Below are 20249 nucleotides of genomic sequence, written 5' to 3'. Positions count from 1 at the left end.
GATGGGGTGGCAGGGAAATAGAAGGTTGCAGAAATAGACACAAAAAGTTTTTAGAAGGTTAAAAAGTAAATATCTTCTTGGGAGCTTTACAAAACTGTTGTTGCGTTGTCTCTGGGAATTCAGTATTCGTTCAAAATCTGCTTTGCAACTACTGGGTCTTCTTTCCTTGTCTCTAGACTACCAAGGATGATCTGTTACTGACTGACTTTGAAGGGGCTTTAAAATTCTTCCGTGTACAGCTGCCCAAGAGATACCGTTCAGAGGAAAATGCAAAAAAGCTGATGGAATTAGCCTGTAATATGAAGGTAAAGATGTGGTGATAGCAACTGTGACCATGTCTTGAATGGGTACAGTTTCAGTCTCCATATGTAACTTTACAATTTGTTTGTCCAAATGAAAATAATTGCAGATTCTTTGCAATGAAATACAGTAAAGCCGTGAGATTTTCAGTGATATAGGCCCACTTGGAGAAATAAGAGAGACTGGCTTTCAGAGAGCAATATTTAGTGCTACTAAAATCAGACTTAAACAAAAAAACGAACATAACAACAACAAAAACATCGCTAATGGCACTAAAATAAAATACTGACACAGCTGCAGTTCTTTGAAATTCCCATCTAGTAGTAGGCACAAAAAGGGTAGTTAGTATCTGTAACTGAGAAGAAGGGGGGAGGTTTTATTTAAAACAGAGTATATAATGCACAAACAAAATGTTATCTTTCAGAGTGTGGCTATTTTTAATTGGGCACACGTGATACTGTAATAAAATATTGAGAATGATTAGCCTTCTGACTTAAAGAACAGAAATAATGTTTCATAGTAAAATATGTCATTTCTGATCTTTATAGGAGCCTTCTTTTGAACAGAATAGAAACTAGAGTTCAGTATGTACTATAGACTGGAGAGATGTTGTCCCAGAAATTTTCTCTCTATAAATGAATTAATCTCAGTAGTTCCTGTTTTCTGAGATAATTTATTCAGAGAGCTCTGTGGGCTTCCTTGTGTGTTTGAATTGCTGAGGTACGCAGTGGAGTTTTTTTGTTTGATGATTTTTGTTACTTTTCAGTTGCCCATTAAGCCCTATTTATTAAGTATAACTACATGAAATAAAAGTTCTAGCCTTTGACATTAAGACTTTAGTTACATACATCAAGTATTGCATTATCTTGTAGCTGAAAGTCAATTGCTTTTATAGTCAATAAATATTCTAACTAAAGCTTTATATTGGCGTTTTGGAATAGGCCCTTAAAATGGAACTTCAGAATGAAGTTACTGTAAGAAATGTATCGTTTCCTCTTTATAGATGGGATGATTGAGTTCTAAAATGGAACTTTGGTAATTTATTTTGTATATTTTAAGGAAGGTGTGATTCTTTCTTTATAGTTTCACATAGATCAACTTTTGGTCAAGTATACTGGTATGATTCAATTTTTTTATTTTTATATTTCTTAAAATTCACTGGAGAAATTCTTTTGTAGCATCAGTTTATAAGTACACATCTTCCCTAGTATGTTAACATTCAAGACATCCTGTAGTAGTAGCAATATTCTCCATACAATTCAAGCACGTCTTACATGACACTAGTGTAGAAATTAGCAAATAATCAAGAAGTAAGCAAACTGTTTCAGCTCATCCAATCATTTGATGTTAGCCACAGATTAGACATTGCATATACATCTGGTTAAGATCATGTGTAATGGGTGCATTTGCTTTTCATGTTTCCAAATAACTTGTTCCTCTTCCCACACTGCCAAATTTCCCTTCGTTCTCAGTGCTGTGTGAAGTAGTTAAGGCAAACAGTCAAGGTTGTACACTGCTTTCTTGAGTGCTTCATGTTTTCAGGGGATTAAATGGAAAGTTATGGAGAAAGTGCAGGCTGTACTACTCTGTGCAGGCTCTGCACAGATGCTGCACACTTCTGTATCTCATCCATGTTTGTTGCCTCTGGTTGGAGTGCTGCACGTAATCGCCTTCTTTGACCTAAAATACAAGTCCTTTGCTGTCAGTAGAAATTGTCAGCTCTGTGTCTGGAAGTGTTTTTGAGCAGAAAAGGGTCTGATGTCAAAATAAATCATTTATAGGAAGGGAGAAGTAGCTTGGCAAAGGCATTGTGATTGCAACAGCATTCTGCTGAAAAGGAGGTCAGTAAATGATGAGCTTGAGACAACACTAATTTCTTAAAGTCACTCCTCAGTGGTGCAGTCAAATGTTAACAGAGTTACTGCTGCCTTCTGTGCCCCTGGAGAACCAGTGGGACTCCAGCGTTCATTTCTGCCTTCCGTCACCACGCACACCCAAAGGCCTTGCTGACTCCCAGAGCGCGGCTTCCTCTAGGGCTCCAGAGTCAAGAACTGGTGACAACAGCAAATGTTCTCCTGATCACCTCATTATTAGTATCTAGAGGCAAAACTGGTTTAATGCACTCAGAAAAGTAGAGGATGAAATTATAGTGGTGGGACTTCCTTCTCTTCCTCTTGCACAGCTGGATGCCTCACTTTCAAGAGCTAACCTTTACACAGCTTGAGGTTTGGTGTATGAAACCCAACAATACGGGCAGCGTTTCAGCAGAGCAGTGAAATAATCTCCTGAAGTCACTGGCTGTATTGTCAGTAGGGTTAATACTCTCAGTATTTGTCTGGGCTGCTTAGTAAGAATACCTTCTGCACTTGTGATGGGGCTGACTGACTGCACTTAAATGGGTAGGCTTCTCCAAAAAATTGTCACCTGAAATACATTCAGTGAAATGTTTCTGTGCAACTCTCACTAGGGGGAGCCTACCTACCAGTTTTCTACAGCTCATTTCAAGTGAGAGTGTTAGTGATAAAAACCACAGATAAGAGAAATTAAAGCATGCTTTCCATTGTCTGCCATTTATGCATGGAAAGTTTGTTTAATATGTTTCTCAGACAAAACCTTTTTTTAAGAGGAAAATGTATCCATAGCTGTTCAATTTTCCTGGTTTACTAAGATAACAATAAAGGCTCAGCAGCTTTTCTTACTAGCAATTTAATTTAGATGGGTGCTGCGTTGCATGTGAAATGCTTGCAGCAGTGTGAGCATAGCCTGTACTGCTAAACCATGTTGGTGTACGGCGCACCTGGCTGCGGACCCCCGGAAATAGGTTGGTCACGATCTGTTGTAGATCTCATGTTCTCTGTCCCTGTAGGACTTGGACAATGTGCACAAAACACTGAATTTAACACCACCTTTCTCTCCCTTCTCACAGAAAGGGAAACTGGGACCCTGAGGGAGTCACTTGCCTAGTGTTGTGCAGTCTGTCAGAGATAAGAACAGAATTCCTGTCTTCCGAATCCCAGAGCAGCAGGGGACAGAGCATATACGCTTCTGAGGTGTTGCTGCTTGCCTAAAACACCTAGACAACTTTAGGACTGGATTATTTTCTACCGGGCTTGAGCAACACTAGCAGAAAAGTCAGCTGAGCCTGCGCTTGCCCTTTCAGCATTTGCAGCCTCATGCAAAGTAAAGCAAACATTTCTGCATGATGATGAATGTTGCAGCTGAAAAAGCAGCTGAAGAAACCTCGCCACCATGCTAAGTCAGAAATTAAACACACAAGCCTCAAAGCAAACTGTTTTGCTAAGCCACTGTAGTATTTGGAGCATCAAATAGCTGTAAAGTACCAAGGAAAATTTGGGTAGAATGCTCTAATGGATCCCGTTAAAAACTTTTCTGTTTCACAAAAGGATAAGAGAAAGGAATACTTCTGTGATTCTATTGAGTGGAATAGAATTTTTGACTATGTCTAATGGTTTGACACTCAAAATTTGAGTGAACATGTTAGCTCTGTTTTGTAGAAGGCAGGAGTTGCCCAAAGCTTGTACCATAACCCTTTGTGAATTGTGTGTTCTTTTATTGATGTTCTGGACAGGAACTAATGGGCTGCTTTAATTTAGATTAGCCAGAAGAAGCTGAAGAAATATGAAAAGGAATATCATACCATGAGAGAGCAGCAAGCTCAACAGGAGGATCCTATAGAAAGATTTGAGGTAATGCCTACCTACTGCCATCTGTTTTAACACAGAATACCTGCAGGAAGTTCCTACTTCGTCTTTTTCTCCTTTAAGCTGTTTTCTTTGTTTTGTGACCAGTTTTTGATGTAGCAGGAAAATAGACTACATGAACATCAAGTACACTTCTTTGTACTGGCAGTGTTAATTGTGGCAGGGTTCTTGTGAGCCCAGCTTCTCAGTGGAAAAAGGAATAGTGTGAATTTTTATTTGGGCTTATAGAACTGTTTCACTAGAGCCAGGTTTTGGCACTTATATAATGTGCTGATTGTGCCAAATATCAGGAACAGAAAGAAAACTCCTAGTTGATTATAACTCTATTTTCCGTTGATTATAATCTTTGCCTTTACTCCTCTCCCTGATTTTAAATGATGTATGTTGTGGTAAGTATATAATTTTATAAATACTTGTTTTGCAAAAAAAATAGGAATATATTTTATATATAATTTTGTATGCTTATACATAACACATCAACACACATACATACGTTTATATATTTTAAGCTGAAAAGTTGTATATAAACTTTAACATCTGTCTGTGTGCTGGAAATTGTATCAGGAGAATATAGAGTGGCCTTCCCAGGACCATCCTCTCTCACCTTTTTCTAGCATGCAAATTTTATTTTCAGCCAAGAAAATCAGTTTTTGTAGGAACCTCCTTGCAAGATATTGATGGCAGAAAGACACCCCTATCATTGCATTCTTCAAAACCAGTTCTCCGGGAAAACAAGTAATAGATGAGTTACGTTTAATTTATATTAACAATACGGCTAGCTGCTTTTGTCCTCAATGAATTTAATGCAGGTAGAGTTCTCTTTCAATACTGGAGATATAAGGTAGCTTTTGTGTTCAGGCACTGTAGGCATTGTGTTTTATAGACAAATACCTGGTAAGACTTTTTTCTTGACTTCTTTTTTTTTTCCCCATAGCGCGAAAACCGTCGTCTGCAAGAAGCAAACATGAGGCTTGAGCAAGAAAATGATGATCTTGCACATGAACTGGTGACCAGCAAGATTGCTCTGCGAAAAGATTTAGACAATGTAAGACTTTTTTTATGCTCTGTAGTGGAGACAAAGTACTGGGCTAATTCCTAGTTACTCCTCTCGTTGAAGGTATCATAGAATGTTTTCACACTTTGTAGATTTGCATTTTCTGTTCACAGGACTGATAAATCCATTATTCTTTGTGCCTTATGGGATGTATCTTCACTCATGTCTTGCCTTCCGGCTTAGGGATTGCCTTTATGTTTATTTCTGAGACTACTGGGCTACTTGTAGTCCTGTCAGGTCCATAGGCTGAGCAGGTGCAGTTTTTCATGTTACATGGTGGGGGGGGGGGCATGTTTACAGAGTATCTGATGCGCTGCAGAATGTGATAGTATTGATTTGGGTGGGATAGGATTCTTTCCTCCTCCATGTTCCTACTGCAGAACAGTGATATATAGACCTGTGTCAGATATCCACAAGAAACAGGACCTCTGACTGAAATACTGATTGCTCTGAAAAGCATTCAGTGTAATTTGAGGAAGAAGACAGGTTCTAAACCTGTACTTGAGTAATTACTTTCTGCTATATGTATGTTGAAAGAAAGTATAGCAGGAGCCAAGTCTTTGAATTGCTACAAAAAATAATAGCATGTGTTCTGTTTTCCCTCAACTGATATTTTAATGTGTATGATCTCACAGGAGATGGGCTTTTCTAAGGTAGCTAATAAACTTGAAAGCCTGAGTCTGTCTGGCTCTTAGATACCTCAGGCAACTCTGAAAAAGCTACTGTGGTTTGGGTTTGGCTTGTTGAAATCTGCCCATGTTGAACTCACTGTCAGTGGTTGTCTCCCGTATCAGTAGAGCTCTCAGGAAGCTTCAGGTTTGCTTTGTTGTAGGTTTTGTTTTTTTTAAGCTTGCTCTCCCATTCCCTTCTTTACATAGTCATGTCTGGGAGAGAGTTTATCAGGTTATGCTTTTTTACAAGACATGCAGAGGCAGAAAGATACTGGCATTTGTATTGCATGTAGTAGGCTAGAACACGTTTGGTCTATCTGCTCAGAGGCATGAAGAGAAGAGTTCAAGTACTTGGAGTTTGGCATTTTCGTTCTGTACTGAGATAAGTACATTTCAGAAATCTCAAAGGAAAATAACTTTCAAAAATCTTATAGTGCAAGAGTTGACAGGCTTTAAAGCGTTTCAGGTTACCTGCTGCAGAGAACATTAAGGTTTCCCTCGGTCTCCTGGAAACTTGCTGTTAGAAAAATATTCATAGTAAATGTTGATGCTAATGGATGAATGTTGCTCTTAATGAGGTTTGTTTTGTGACTTTCAGGTTTATTACATCTACTGCTCTATAATGTTAAAATGTGGAAATCATAGAAGTATGTTCCATACAGGGTTTTCACAAAGCATTGCTATGTCCACTTCCTATTACCTATGCTTTTTTATTTCATTAAAGATAGCTCATAGAAGGCTACGCAGACTGCCCGGTAGTTGCACTCAGAGGGTGGACTGTAGCAAATAAAATGTACTGAAGAAGCTTTTTGTATCTGTTTTTAGCTGTTGTTTGTGGCTGCTTCAGTACATGTAACCCAGTTACGCTTTTATATTGATTCGTTGAAATGGAGAGCTAAGAGAGGAACAAAATTAAGCAAAATCTTTGAGATACCCCAGTGGATATGTAACAGTGATGCCTTCAAAGGTGGTAAACGATTGGTAGCATTCAGGTTATCCCCCAGGAGGAGATAGGTAGGTTTGATCCTACTTTAGGACCCTGATTAATTCTTCAAATTGGAACCTGAAATGGTAAGTTTCATTCTACTAGCCAGATGTCGTGAAAGAAAAGTACCAAAGGACATTGTTTAATACACCTTTTCTAATACCTTCATGGTGTGTCTGAAATCTTGCAGCCTAAAAGATCAAAGCAAAGCATTTGGGAATATGAGAATTTCCTTAATAACCTTTGCACTAGACCAGAAAATAGGCTTCATTTTTTTGCTGTTGCTAGACTCTCACCATCCCAGTTTTCTTTAACTTTAAAACAGCCTTAAAAACCATGTATAATGAAAGGATATTCTCTTTGCCTTTGCCATCTGTTTTAAAGGATCAGCAGGACTTTAAGGGACTAAAATTCACTTTCTGACTTTCTTCCTTTGAAGGGAAATGGTACAGCTACTCTCTGAACATTTTATATATCATTTTAGTTATTGATCTATTTTTATGTAGAATTCGTACACCTGTTGGGAAGTACCGAGCTGCCGTGTACAAGACTGGAAAAAGATGTCTTACTTTGCAGAGGTAGTTTTGAGCGGCTTATGAAGAGCAAAAGATTTTTCAGCTATACATCTAAATATAAAAAAAAGGTTAAAAAATGTATGCTTTCTGGTGGGACATCTCTTTTCTTAAAAGAGAGGAGCCTGACATTTATTTTGGCAGCTAAATTTTTTCATGCATTTTCTGGGTGACACAAAGGTGGTATCAAATCCATTGGTAGGCATCAGAGAGGTGTGTTTTTAATGTTATAGAGACATTTTTCATGAATTCTGTTTGCATTACAAGTTTGGATGCTTGCAAATTGGACTTAGGTCTAAGCTGATTATAGTTGTTTATTGATCTTGCGCATCGTGAGCTGTTTTGTACCTTTCATTGTCTTCAAAATGTATTGGTCAGCTTCCAGTTTGGATGAGAAAACAAAGCTTAATTCTGTAATTGGATTTCTTTGGAGCAAGCCCTACTCCAGTTTTGCTAAAAATAATCACTGAATTCAAGAGAGACTTTAGGGGTGATGGAGTATAGTGGTGTACTCTGTTAATTTTAATTTATTGCTGCTTTGCCATTGCAGATGGTACTTTTTCAGAAAAATAAATACAATTAAATGTTTATTTATTTATAATAAAAATAATACCACAATAATCCAGCTATTGTTATTAGTAACAATGAACAGACTTTTATTAATAAGAATTAAAAGACTGTTTTCTTGGTTGTGTCCTATTGGAGCCTCCGCCCATGGCTGCCTCACAGCATCAGCACAGCAAGAAATCCTCTCTTTAGTGCTGTAAACTTCTCTGTGTTTCAGGCGGAGGAGAAGGCAGATGCTCTAAATAAGGAACTGCTAATGACCAAGCAGAAGTTGATTGATGCAGAAGAAGAAAAGAGGCGCCTAGAAGAAGAATCAGCTCAGGTTAGGGGCATTTCTGTCATTTTCACATTTCTGTGCAGTACAGAGAGAGGGGGAAAAAAAAAGTGACAAGCGTGGGAAGAGCGTAATGTTCGAAGTCATGTTTGTGCCTCTTCTGTAGTGTAAAGGACGTCAGCAAAGCAGAATTCTTTGCTTTCCTGTCAGGTGCTTCATAGAGTAGTGAATTTTTAACTTGAAATTGCGAAGGCGCAGACTGTGTCAGAGATTACTGCACAGAGAGGCAGCATAGGACTTCACCTGTCAGTACATTTAATACTTTCTTCTCTAAACTAGTCATTTTTCTAGCAATGAGAGCCACCAAAGTCCAGCTTTTCCCTGTTTCCATGTAGGTGAGATAGACCCTTGTTCCCTGTAGAATACTGCCCTGTGCGAAAAGTATTGAGGTTAAGGAGGAGGAGGAAATACCAACCATTTATTTTTTCAGGTTGTACAGATATTACAAACCTTTTACCTTTTTTCCTACAGCTGAAGGAAATGTGTCGTAGGGAACTAGATAAAGCAGAGTCGGAGATCAAAAAGAACAGCTCTATTATTGGTGACTACAAACAGGTAAGAACAACTTAATGATTATGTGCTTTGCAATCTAATCCCAAGACTTTCTCAGGTACTTTAGGAGACTTCTCCACCATGCATTTGAGGAGACATTTTAGCTATTTTAAGCAGGAAACTTGCTCTTGCTTTGTTTATTTTGCTGAGATAGTGATAGCCCGTTCTGTTTACCCCTGACATAGGTATTTGTAGATCACCAGTCACCACAGCCTCGATGACAGCCTAACATTGTTCAAGCTGGCTCTCATATATCAAAGTTGTAGCTTATTCTAAAAGCTCTCCAATCTTCACTTCTTCAATCTGATGGTAATTGCAGTTAAGAAGAAAATAAGATGTCTTTTCTTTTCAAAAATTTTGCTTTAGAATTCAAGCACCTGATCATCAGGTATCAAGGGAGTGAATCCGTGCATCTTTTTATTTTTTTTAGACTTTTTTTGGTACTATTTTGGTGTCTTGGCTGGTGCCTTTTGTCCCAAAGACAATAAGAAGAGCCATGCTTTTCATAATCTTTTTGGATTCCTTTAGCAAGGCCAAACAAAAGGCCAATAACTGATGTTGAAATTGCACCTTTTCCTATAGGCATAGGAGAATATGTATAGAATGAGACAGCTTAATGTAGTATCCCAATTTTCCGATTTTTCTCAGAGCCCTCAAACAATCCATATTAACATTCTTGTAGCACTTATCTGTGCTTTAGCATTCATCTTGGAGAAAATGTACATTTATAAATGGTCTGGTAACATAATTTTGCTTTCAGATTTGTTCCCAGCTGAGTGAGCGACTGGAAAAGCAACAAACAGCAAATAAAGCTGAAATTGAGAAAATACGGGTAAGAGACCAGATAGAACCACAGTCTGCATTGTTAAAGTCTTTTAGCCAAATCATAACAGAAAGAATATAATTTGTCATTACTAAAATGATGGTTGAAAGAGCATTCATTGTTGACTTACAGTTTTGGAATTAAGATTATGAGGGGGAGATCTTGGAGGAGAGATGGATAGCTGTCATCTTTTTCCAATGTCATATTGGTTACATTTTCATGCTGGGCAGTAATAAATGTTAATTGTTCTGAGGGGTCTTTTTTATTTATTTATTTTTTATTGGAGGAGATTGCTCTGGCTGTCTTTTACAGAGCCCACTGTCTTAGCCAGTTTTACCAAAAATACAGCAGTGTTTGTACAGCCCACAGATCTGGGCATGGCTGCAACCTACTTGACTGTGCTCCCTGTAGTTAAGAGTTTGCAGGCCATTAGTGGTCCCTCTCAACATTGTGCTGCTCTGCCAGAGCAGAGGCAGGAAAAGGCTGTGATAATATCGTCAGTGCTTCAGTACAAGCATTCACAATCAGGTATTTACTTTAGCAAAAAGTGGATGACTGTGAACATTGCCGGGAGTTCTTCAATAAAGAAGGCCGTGTGAAGGTTGCTAGTTCAGCCAAGGATGGTTCAGATGAGGACACAGATGAGGAGAAGGAAACGCTGAAAAACCAGCTGAGGGAGATGGAGCTTGAGCTGGCCCAGACCAAATTGCAGCTTGTGGAAGCAGAATGTAAAATACAGGTAATATTTTGGGGGGTTTATTCTGTAGTGTATATGGTGTGTCTGCATTCCTAGAAAAGCGTGTTTGTTGTAGAGGGGTTGGAACAGATCCTTGTGGTTGAAACTGTAACCTGCTGTTTCCTGTATGGCTTATTTAACCAAATATTGTCTGAAACTTGGTGTATGCAGATAAAATAACTGAAATCGCATGAACTGTATTTACCAGCTACCACAACTTCCAGACATTTGCCTGGCTGCAGTGCATTACTTACTGACTGACCTTCTGCAGCTTCTTGGAAGAAATCCAAGTTCTGACAAACTACTGAACCATGCATTTCTTTATCTCACAATGTTAAATGAAGAACTAATGTGACAAATGTTAGACATATTTCTTAAAACATGAATGAAAAGCACTACAGATATTTGAGGTACTAGTGTAAAATATGACAATGTTCTTCTTCTAGCCTAAAACTGGTATGTTAGTGCTTTTCACAGAAACTTAAAACTTAGTCTGTAGAATGTCCACTTTTTGTGGGAACACCTCCTTCTCAGATAGAAAGAATTAATGGATTTACATGTACTAAAGAAAGCTGAATGTTTCACTGTGGGCAACAACAAAGGCTTGTTTTGCTTTTCAAAGCTTTTTTTTTTTTACCTGCTTGTTATATTACTTTTAATTTATGTAAGACTTGTTCAGCTTCTACAGTAGCCAAGAGATTGTAGATGTCCTACATCCTTCTAAGTTTAACTCCTGTAACTTTGTGTTGTGAATGCATACCAAATTAAAGAAATTACTCTTCTGTTTGCAGGATTTGGAACACCATTTGGGTCTGGCATTGAATGAAGTACAAGCTGCAAAGAAAACATGGTTCAACAGAACAATAAGCTCTATAAAAACAGTGACTGGAGTCCAAGGAAAAGAGACTTGTTGAAAAGCAGTTCGGTCAAACACACCTTCTTAACACAACACCTTTTGTTGCCTTCCTTGGCCAGATGTTTAATTCTGTGACATGAGAGGACCAGAATGTAAATACAATAGAAACACAGCATGTCAGGATTTCAATAGGTCAGTGATAAAAAGGATGGAAACACAAAAATGGCTTTATTGCTAGACACGGGATCTTCATACTACTGATATTTAACAGGTGATGTAGCTAGATTGAAGCTCTTCAGAGAAACACTCCATTCTGCGGTCTGGCTGGAGGCTTTTCACAGACTAGGTACGAGAACTTACCAAACCCTAATCGTTAAGTTTACATATGATAGGTTTTTTTACAGTTATAACCTTTTTTAATATTTTATTTGAAAGGAAAAGTGTCACTAACAAAGTTTAAAAAAAAAAAAAGGAAAAAAAAAAGAAAAAAAAGATAACTTTAACAAGAACTACATCAGTGCCAGAAAGCAGTCCCCAGAGGTAGGATATGGAGAGTAGGAGGTGACATGTTTTGCTTTATGAATGGGGATGATGATTTCAGCATTCCTGTCGGAGCAACCCCACTTTGTTTTAGTTAGATGCAGCATCCATCTCTCTGTGTTTGGCATTTCTTTCTGTTACTAATCAATTCTATGCAACTCTGGGCTTTTTTTTTTTTTTTTTTGGCATGGACTGCCAAACAAATTCACAACCTGAGGTTGGGAGCCTTGTCTAAGTGCTAGACAAGAATAATCAGAATTCTTGGCAAATTTCCGTTTTACTTCTGTGTCATATTGTTTGATCCACATATCAACAGCGTTAAAATCCCCAACACCAGAACTGCTAATAAGTACTAATTATGTGGATGGTCTGACAATTAAGTCTTTTTGTTTGTTTTTTTTTGTCCGTTTTTTTGTTTTGTTTTTGTTGTTTTGTTGTTGTTGATGTTTTGTTTTGTTTTTAACTGGCTGTAGCAGGCCTTCTGTGAAGCTCTGAGAAAGCTTCCAGGATTTAGTTTTGCACATAGGTATGAATGGGACAAAGAAACAATAAACTGAGATATATATGAGGCAAAAATCACTGCGTGAGTGTAGCTGCGAGCATCTATAGCTGTCCAACTGGCTTCCCTGTTAACATGTTCAGAGGTTGTGTAGGTCATTTTCCACGCTCGATGCAGTTGCACTAATAGGTGCTAAACGTGATTGGATTTCTTATTCTTTGGATTGTCTTGAGTTCTCACCAGAAAGCTGTAGAATGGAGTTTGCACCTTGTAATTTTTTTAATTTATAATGGTTTGTGTTATGCTGAAGTATCTATTGCATCAGTGGATAAATTTTGTGTGCAGTGTGAGTATAAGCTGGTAACAATAAGAGGCACTGGTTTGTATATAAAGATATTTGGTTTATTTTGTATTTCTACCTTTTTCTTGTTTACTGTACTAATGCTAGCTAATGTACTCTGTAACTACAGAATAGAACATGCTATGTCCAAGCTTTTTTCCTTAACTGCATACATTATCTCTATTGTTTAATACCAAAACAAAACAAAACCTGTAACTCCATCAATATTAGATGCGTGGACATTGTGGTAGCATAGTTGCAGTGTGTATACTTTATGAATTGAAATATAAACTAGTAAAATTGTATAACTACTTTGTCGTTTCATTTCATTTTAACAGGAAATTCATTAAATATTTTGCAATATGAAACCAATTTTCTTCTTAAAATAGAAGCATTAGGATCTGCAAGCTTCTGTAAGACCAAAGCTATATTCATGCTGCAAAGGGCTTTGCTAAAAAAGACTGCATGTTCTTCATGTTGCCAACACTGCTTTATATAATAAAATCTAGGTTTTGCTTAGAAAAAAGAAACTGCAAAAATGACCTTGTGCAGCTTGAGGCTTGTGACTCAGTATTTCTCAAATATGTCCAATTTAGAATGCTTTTTTCCATGACCCTCCAAATTCTGCTTGGATCTGCAAAAATAAATGTAGCCTAGCTCTGCTTATCATCAGGAACATAAATTCTGTGGGGTCAAGTGTTGTTCACGTCATCTTCGCTAGGATCTTCTAGTCATAGCTGAATGTAGGGTTTAGCAGTGCAACTAGATGAATGCACTAATTGGGTCACAGTGCAGATCAGGCTCCCCTAACTGCGTGTGTTCTGCAGAGATAACAAGGAGTAAAAATGTATTTTTGTCACCAAAATGACTAAAGGTGACTCTGAAAGCAGCCCTACTCTGGGAAGCTGTTATCACGCTGTCATTTTTCTAACCATACTTTGCTGTAAGAGAATGGTATTATAACGCTGCGTGTAGTCTTTGCTGCTTTGTCTTTCGCAGACTGGTATCCCTTGGCAATTTCAGCTCTGCAGTTTCTCAGTAATTACACCTTTTCGAGAAAGTTTGAAGGCAAATAGGTGAAAGATGGGGAAGAAGAAACAACCAAAGACCAAAGCAATTCATCCATTTGCCTTTCCCAAGGGGAATGGGAAATAATATAGCTTCCTTTCCTCCAAAAATTAGGTGCTTAAAGGAGGGGAAAAGTTGCTTTATTCCACTAAGTAAACATAACCTAAAAACTGCATGCAGTATATATTCCTTTTAGTATGGCCATGGAACATGGATTTTGATGCTCAGAAATAAATGTTACCAGTATATTTCACATCTGACTCCATCTAAAATATTCACAACTAATTAAGAATATTGGATCCTCCAATGAGAGGCATATTGTCAGAATCTTAGTTACATGTGAAATACAAGGAAACAGGTCATTTTGAAGATGAGGAAGATGAATTTACAGATATTTGAAACTATGTATTAGCAAGGTTAAAAAAAAAACAACATTGTGTCAAAGGTCCTATAAGCAAGGGTATTTGCAGACATGTCAGCAAAGAGGAATGAATGTACTAGCATTTTTGGCATTAATAAGATGTTTAGTTATCTCCTGGTAGTTAATTACCTTTCTGTTCACATATGCCTCTCAGCTGGCTTTGTGCACAAAACTCAAAACAAGTGCCGCTTCTTTTTTTAAGAGTTTGGTGTGGCCCAGGCTCGAGTTTTGCGTGTTTTGTGCTGTGTCATTGCATTCCCAGGGTTCTGTAGCATTGGTAGCTCCAGTGTTACAATCTCCTTTCTGTTGCAGATCTACTTCTTGGCTGTGCAGGGTCTTCAGATGGAAGTGAATATTCTAGATCTATCAAAAACTTTACCTTTAAGTGTTGCTGGTAAGCCTTCTTGAAATTTATATAACCATCTCCTTGACTTTTTTTAGCTGCCCTTCTTATCCATGGCAGTGATATAAAGTTCCTGTTATCAAGAGGAGGATTTCACTCCATCTGTTCAACAGCTTGGCTCGTGTTCATCCAACCTAACTTTAGACTCTTCACGGAGGTGCCTCACTTAAGAGCTTAATCGGCCTGGGTTGCTCGGCAGTCCCTGGGCACGCCGGCCCACGTGCTGCGCTGTGACTGAGCGAGGAGGCTAATGGCAACCAGCTGCATGAAGGCCCTTCTTAAATCAAAAAATAATAATGAAAATAGGGCATTGTGTGCACAGCAAGAATTGCTTTCTAGTTTAGAGCCCCCCCTTTTTTTTTTCTTATTGTGCGTTATCTTTCCTAACCCTAACACTATCGCTAAGGGCGAAAGACTACAAGACTGTACAAAAACCTTTAGAGTTTTACTGGAATTTACAGCTATGTGTCCAAAAGGACTTTGAGGAATGAGGATTTGATTTTGCTGCATCTTCTGCATGCTAATGAAATAAAGTGTAATCCCATACTGAAGGACTGTTCTGAGGATAATGTGGGCACACAGCTGCAGTCCAGTCACAAAGATGGTGGGAAAGCATGGACTGGGTATGACTATGTTTTAAGAAAGCGTCTTTAGTATTTGTAGTGTTTAAAGTCAGGTGTTCTCCTGCAATGGTGTAAGGTCTTGCTGAACACGAGCTAAGTGGAACCGAGCTCACTTTGGAGCCTCGCACATGGCTGACGTTTTACGACAGCCTGGCGGAGGGGCTCTGAGGGGCCGTGAGAGCCCCGGGCCGCCGCCCTGTCAGGGGCGCTCCTAGTTCCCGCCTGAGGAGGGGGGCGTGTCCCGCGGGTGGCAGAGCGGCCCCTGATAGGCCGTGCGGTGATTGGCGTCAGGAGCAGCCTATGGGAGACAGCGGCTCGCGGGGCAGGGGTGCCCACGGGGCTCTCGCTCCGACGCCATTTTGTGTGCAGCGGGCCTCGGGGTGAGTGGGGCGTTGTGGGGGCTGTGGGGCAGGGCCGGGGGTGATAGCACCAAAGAGGAAAAGCGAGCTGAAGTTGACAGGGCATTATGGCTGTTGTGGAAAAGACAGGTATATATATATACATGCACATATTTTCTAACTTACATGGCATTTATATTGCCTTGTCCTCGTGCTTGTCCTCTGCAGATGATGCCGTAGGTGCCCTGGGTTGAGGAAGGGGTTGGGTCTTTGTGTGGTGCGGGATCGGCACCTGCTATTGCGGGGGGTTGTTTTTATGTCATTTTGTCACAGTTCCAGTCAGGTTTGTTCTTCTCTGGCGCCAACTTTGTTGAGAGGTGAATTGAGGCCTCCTAATGTGACAAGCTTTAAACTAGGACGTGAGAACTAACGAGGTGCTTTGCGCTCGAACCGTTTGGTTAGTGATGTGATGAGCGGTGCCTTGTGCTGTGCTGCCCACGACGAGAACCCAGGGAAGTCGCTAACTGCTGTGCAAGTTGAGGTGGATCCTGGTTTCCTCCTCCCTTCATGGGCTCCGCTGAGTGTCAGCTGTGTTCTGAGGCTGAATGTAGAGAAAGCTGGAATAAGAAAAAACTCTACCTCTGTAAATCTTAGAATCACTGAGACAATGTTTGTATGGGTGTGTAAAAGGAAGCTATTTCTATGCAGAAGCTAATTTTGTACAGAAAAAAAATCTATAGTCTATGTATTTTCACGTCTAATGCATACAAATGCATTTCTATAGGGTACAAACTGCTGTAGACAGGACGTCTCTCATTTCTGATCCTGAGGTAATGGGAGGCGAATATGATTTATCAGATCTTCTTCTGAGAACTGCAGAAGCGGTTTGTTAAGCAATTCTTTGAAATTATTTTTGTTTTTAATTGAGTAATTATATTACGAGACTTGGCCCAAATTGGCATAGATGAAATTATTGCAGATGGTACTGTAAAAATTCCGGACCCTGCAAGACTTCGAAAGAGCAGTGTTAAATAACAAGATTCTTAACAGAAATAATCTTTGTTAAATGATCTTTTAATGCTTAATTAAAAGTTTGCCGTACTTGCAGGGAGCTAAAATCTATTTCAATAAAATTCAGCAATTAGGCAATTCAAGCAATGAACTATAAAAGACAGGATGTGTCAGGATGCCAAACAGCATCCAGCCAGAGATGCAGATTTCAAGATAATATTTATCTTGGTGCTGTCTTGTCCTTAGTACATGTATTATTCAGCCTGCTTGGCATGTCATATTAATTCTAGATATCAGAGAAGAGGTAAAGAAAGAAAACTGTGGCCTGATGGTTATTTGTTATGGAATCAGTTCCTTAGTCTGCAGCAGCAGAGAGAGTTTTAATGTGTGCTTAGGCTCTTCTCAAAGGCTCAAATCATTAGGTCTGGAATTTTCCAAGGAATCTGAGGATAGTAGGTGCCCAGCATTAACAAAAGCCTCTGTGTGAACCCTCATTTCCTTTTAGCAAATCCAAAATCTACAATCTGTGAGATGACCTGGGGTAGTTACAAGACTAGGGCATTCCATGTTAGTCTCCTGTGAGTTTCTGTTCTGAAAGCTGTGTTGTTATATCCCTGTATGTAAAAGATCTGCTGGGATGGAGTGTGATTAAATTTAAGTATGTATGAAGTAAATCTGTGAGATGTATTTGTAGTACATCTTGGACTTGGCTTAGAGTATGGTAAGTCTTTCAGCTGCTCTCTTGCTTTAATAGTACTGCTTGAGATATGAGGCAGAGCATACTAGAGCAAAAGTTTATCACGTTATGGTGAAAAAACAGAATATGATAAAAAAAATTAGCTTAATTAAAATGTTAAGACAAAAGTATTTTTTAATCAGCTTTAGTGATGAGTTAGTTAGTGTGATGTGGCCTAAGTTGTTTGCTCTACCGTGATCTTGCCGTATGGGCCTTCCATGAGCAGGTTAACTCTGTACGTGGCTGTCTGCAGAGGTGGTAACTCCTTAGAGTATAGGCTGTTTTATAGAAACGAGCACACTGTTTTCGTTCCAAGGTTGCAGAGTTTCTCCTAATCAACAGCTCGTATGACAAATGTCTTGATTTTTAGCAAGGTTCTGTAGTACTTCAGGTAGAATCACAGCCGCTGCGGACTCTCAGACGCCAGAAGGTGCAGAAGTGATGAGATTTGCAGCCTGCCAGATAGGAAGCAGAAGCCCTCATACAGAGTGCGCAGTTAGTGTAAAACCATGAATACATCAAAGTTGTGTGTTTAAACTCCCTGCTGTGAGCATCTGTTAATGCACAGAGTTGTCTGTGATCAGGGTAAGGGGGAGCCTCAGAGCCACGCTGATAAATGAACTTTGGGAGGTGACACTGGAATGATTCCTGATGAGGTTTTCTGATCTATTGTGTGGCCAGTTTATCCCATGTAGGGAAAAGAAAACTGCAGATTTCACTCAGCTTCTGTGCATGAGAAAAGATAGTAAAATACTTGCTGAGATGAGGCTGAGAGCCGTGTTGCTATCAGCTTTCACAGTGTGAAAGTTTTTTATCAGTTCTTTTAGAATACTGTAGAAAACCATTGTGGTTTTGGCACAGTTCTTGGCTGACAAGAAAAGAGGGAAGTGACTTAATGCCTTCTGTGCCCTGAAGGCTTGTGCTAGTTTAAAGAAGTGGTTTTATGGTAATTTAATAACAATGTGCCAGATCAAATGGATAGGAAGAGGAGGAGAATGAAGGCTGTTAGAGAGTAGTGTGCGTCTGAGCTCTCCACCTGCCCAGGACGTAGTAAGGCTGCTGCATAATCCCACTGGGAATCACTTGTGGAACAAGATCTCGTCTAGCACGGAGCGGAAGGGACGGTGTTCCTAAGAGGTGATGGCTGTGCATCTCCTTAAAGTGCTTTTTGCATGGTACGGTGAAAACCCCAGCATGCCAGAGGGGCTGTGGAAGCCCATGCCAGACTTCTGTGAATTATGAATGAGATGGCTGCTGCTAGCACAGACATGAACAGCAAACTGTAGAGCTCCTGGGTGCCGTCAGTCTCAGCAGTACAGTAACAGACTGCGTTTAGTCAGGTAGCTGCTCAGCAGCCTGCTCTGAGCTCATTTGAATGTCTTTAGATGTTGCAGGTTCTGCTGGTTCGCATGGTTAGGGCAGAGTGAGAAGGCCAGTGGTAAGTAGCATAACTGGAAAGCTCTAAATCTTGTCCAAGTCTTCATTCATTTGTTCCCAGGCAGATCTGTGTAACATGTTTGAATTTAATTTATTCATCATCTTTCACTTGAACACTGCTTCGTTTTCCTAGTCTGAGTGTGCGCTAGTCTGGCCTGTTCTGTAAGTTTTGCGGGGAGGATGTTGTCTTTTCGTTCAGCTGTTTAATTTGTACTTTGCTCCAGTAATGAAACAAGGCGGTCATAGTCCCAGACAGCCCTGAGTAATCCTTATGCCCTTTGTGAACATAGCAAGCAAGGTGAGAGAATAAATAGAGCGTAAAATATCTTGAGATAGCTGCTCGGACATGCAGCCCAGCCTTGGCGGACCAGTTCCATTGGGCTTCTGTTAGGTGTTGTAAACAGATGCCTCCTTTAAGGAGCTCAGCTGTATGCAGAGAAAAATTAGAGAACGAGAGATTGGTATAAGGGCAAAGAAGTTGTGATGCTCAGCTTTCTGTACAGCTAGAGCCATGAGGGACAGATTTTATTTATTTATTTAATTTTATTTTTTTACATTGTGGTATCACTGACATGATTTATTGATTTCTGTGCCTTCCGTCTCCAGGTACAAAGCTGTTGTGTAGGAGCAATCACTCCTCAGCCAGGCACAGTGTAGGCAGGGCTCTGCTTTCGCTCTTCCTGAGATAAATTGACCTGAGTGAGAGCTGGCAGGTGGAGCTGAGGCTTGCAGACTGGCTCCTGGCTTTCTCTGAAGCACCTTTCCTCTCAGACCACATAGAAACAGAGCCCTCCAAGTCACTTTGGACCAGGCTACTTGTCTGGGGTTTTAAACCTTTCATCTTAACCAGCATAAGAAAGGTTTTTTGAATAACTGTATTAACAGTAGATGTGACTAACAGTAGATGGAGAAAGCTCTCTTCATACTTACTCCGGTCACTGGGACTTGGTCTCACCTTTGTCTTTCAGATTTGTTTATTCATTGCCGAAACTGAGGCACCCACAGATCTCTGCAGTCCCCAGGCTGCAGGCACAGGAAGCTGTATATCTTCAGCATTTAGCAGCATCTTTCATTAAAACCGGGATAACTGACCTGCATTTTGCAACTGATAGCCCTGTCCCCAGGCTTCCTTTGTGCTGCATGCAGTGATTCTGCTACGCCAAGCCCTGCAGTGTCACAATGTAGGAGTCTGGAACTGCTTTGCAGGGCAACGTCATTTGATTTACTTGAGCTGTAGTTTGTCTTCTGCTGTAATCAGAATTGCCCAGTTTAAAAAAAAATGCTTTTTGAATAACTTATAATGAGCAGGGGGCTGAGTCTGGTCTTCCTGCAAGCAGGACATCCCATCTTTGGTGTGTGTCAGCACCTAAGGAAGGGGCAGTAGAGGGAAGTGTGAGTTGCGCTAGGGTGTGTGACCCTTTTTGGGGATCCAAAGGCCTCTTTAGGTTTTTGCTCTGTGTTCGTGTCTGGAGCAATAAAGGGCCTTTTTGTACTGCTGTGACAGGAGCGCACACAGGCTTTTTGTACCTTTACAAATCTGCTGGGACATATAACCCAAAGCAGGGATGAATCCAGGGCCCTGAAAATGTTAGCAGCTCCAGTTTCTTTCAGTGGAGTGTACCAAGGACTGGGCTGACAAAAGGGAAAGATAATATACAGCT

The 20249-nt window shown here is 39.9% G+C and overlaps 1 protein-coding gene and 1 long non-coding RNA gene across 7 annotated transcripts in view; one reads left to right on the top strand and one right to left on the bottom strand.

Annotated features, from left to right (window-relative positions):
* The window catches only part of RABGAP1 (RAB GTPase activating protein 1), an 83485-nt gene extending 70633 nt beyond the window's left edge, over positions 1-12852 (top strand). For all 4 annotated transcript variants that reach the window (XM_048052158.2, XM_066980586.1, XM_013188705.3 and 1 more), the window contains 8 exons: positions 177-305; positions 3915-4007; positions 4957-5067; positions 8089-8193; positions 8677-8760; positions 9518-9589; positions 10122-10319; positions 11108-12852. In XM_048052158.2, coding sequence (XP_047908115.1) covers positions 177-305; positions 3915-4007; positions 4957-5067; positions 8089-8193; positions 8677-8760; positions 9518-9589; positions 10122-10319; positions 11108-11230 — 915 coding nt within the window. In that variant the 3' untranslated portion in view covers positions 11231-12852. The remainder of the gene's footprint in view (positions 1-176; positions 306-3914; positions 4008-4956; positions 5068-8088; positions 8194-8676; positions 8761-9517; positions 9590-10121; positions 10320-11107) is intronic.
* LOC106040686 (uncharacterized) lies at positions 11566-19707 on the bottom strand. Of its 3 annotated transcripts, none has more exons than XR_007159507.2 (3): positions 19544-19707; positions 15591-16021; positions 11566-14720 (listed from the first exon to the last, which is right to left on the bottom strand). It is a non-coding gene; the product is annotated as an uncharacterized lncRNA (long non-coding RNA). The 3 variants fall into 3 exon arrangements; XR_001210030.3 differs by having other exon boundaries at positions 15591-16005; XR_001210029.3 differs by having other exon boundaries at positions 11566-14717; positions 15591-16005.
* Between the last annotated feature and the right edge of the window lie 542 nt (positions 19708-20249).

This window comes from Anser cygnoides, chromosome 20, assembly GCF_040182565.1.
Source record: "Anser cygnoides isolate HZ-2024a breed goose chromosome 20, Taihu_goose_T2T_genome, whole genome shotgun sequence".
In the NCBI taxonomy this organism is placed as follows: domain Eukaryota; kingdom Metazoa; phylum Chordata; class Aves; order Anseriformes; family Anatidae; genus Anser; species Anser cygnoides.
Note: the sequence above shows the minus strand (reverse complement) of the source record. Positions and strands in the feature narration are given on the sequence as shown.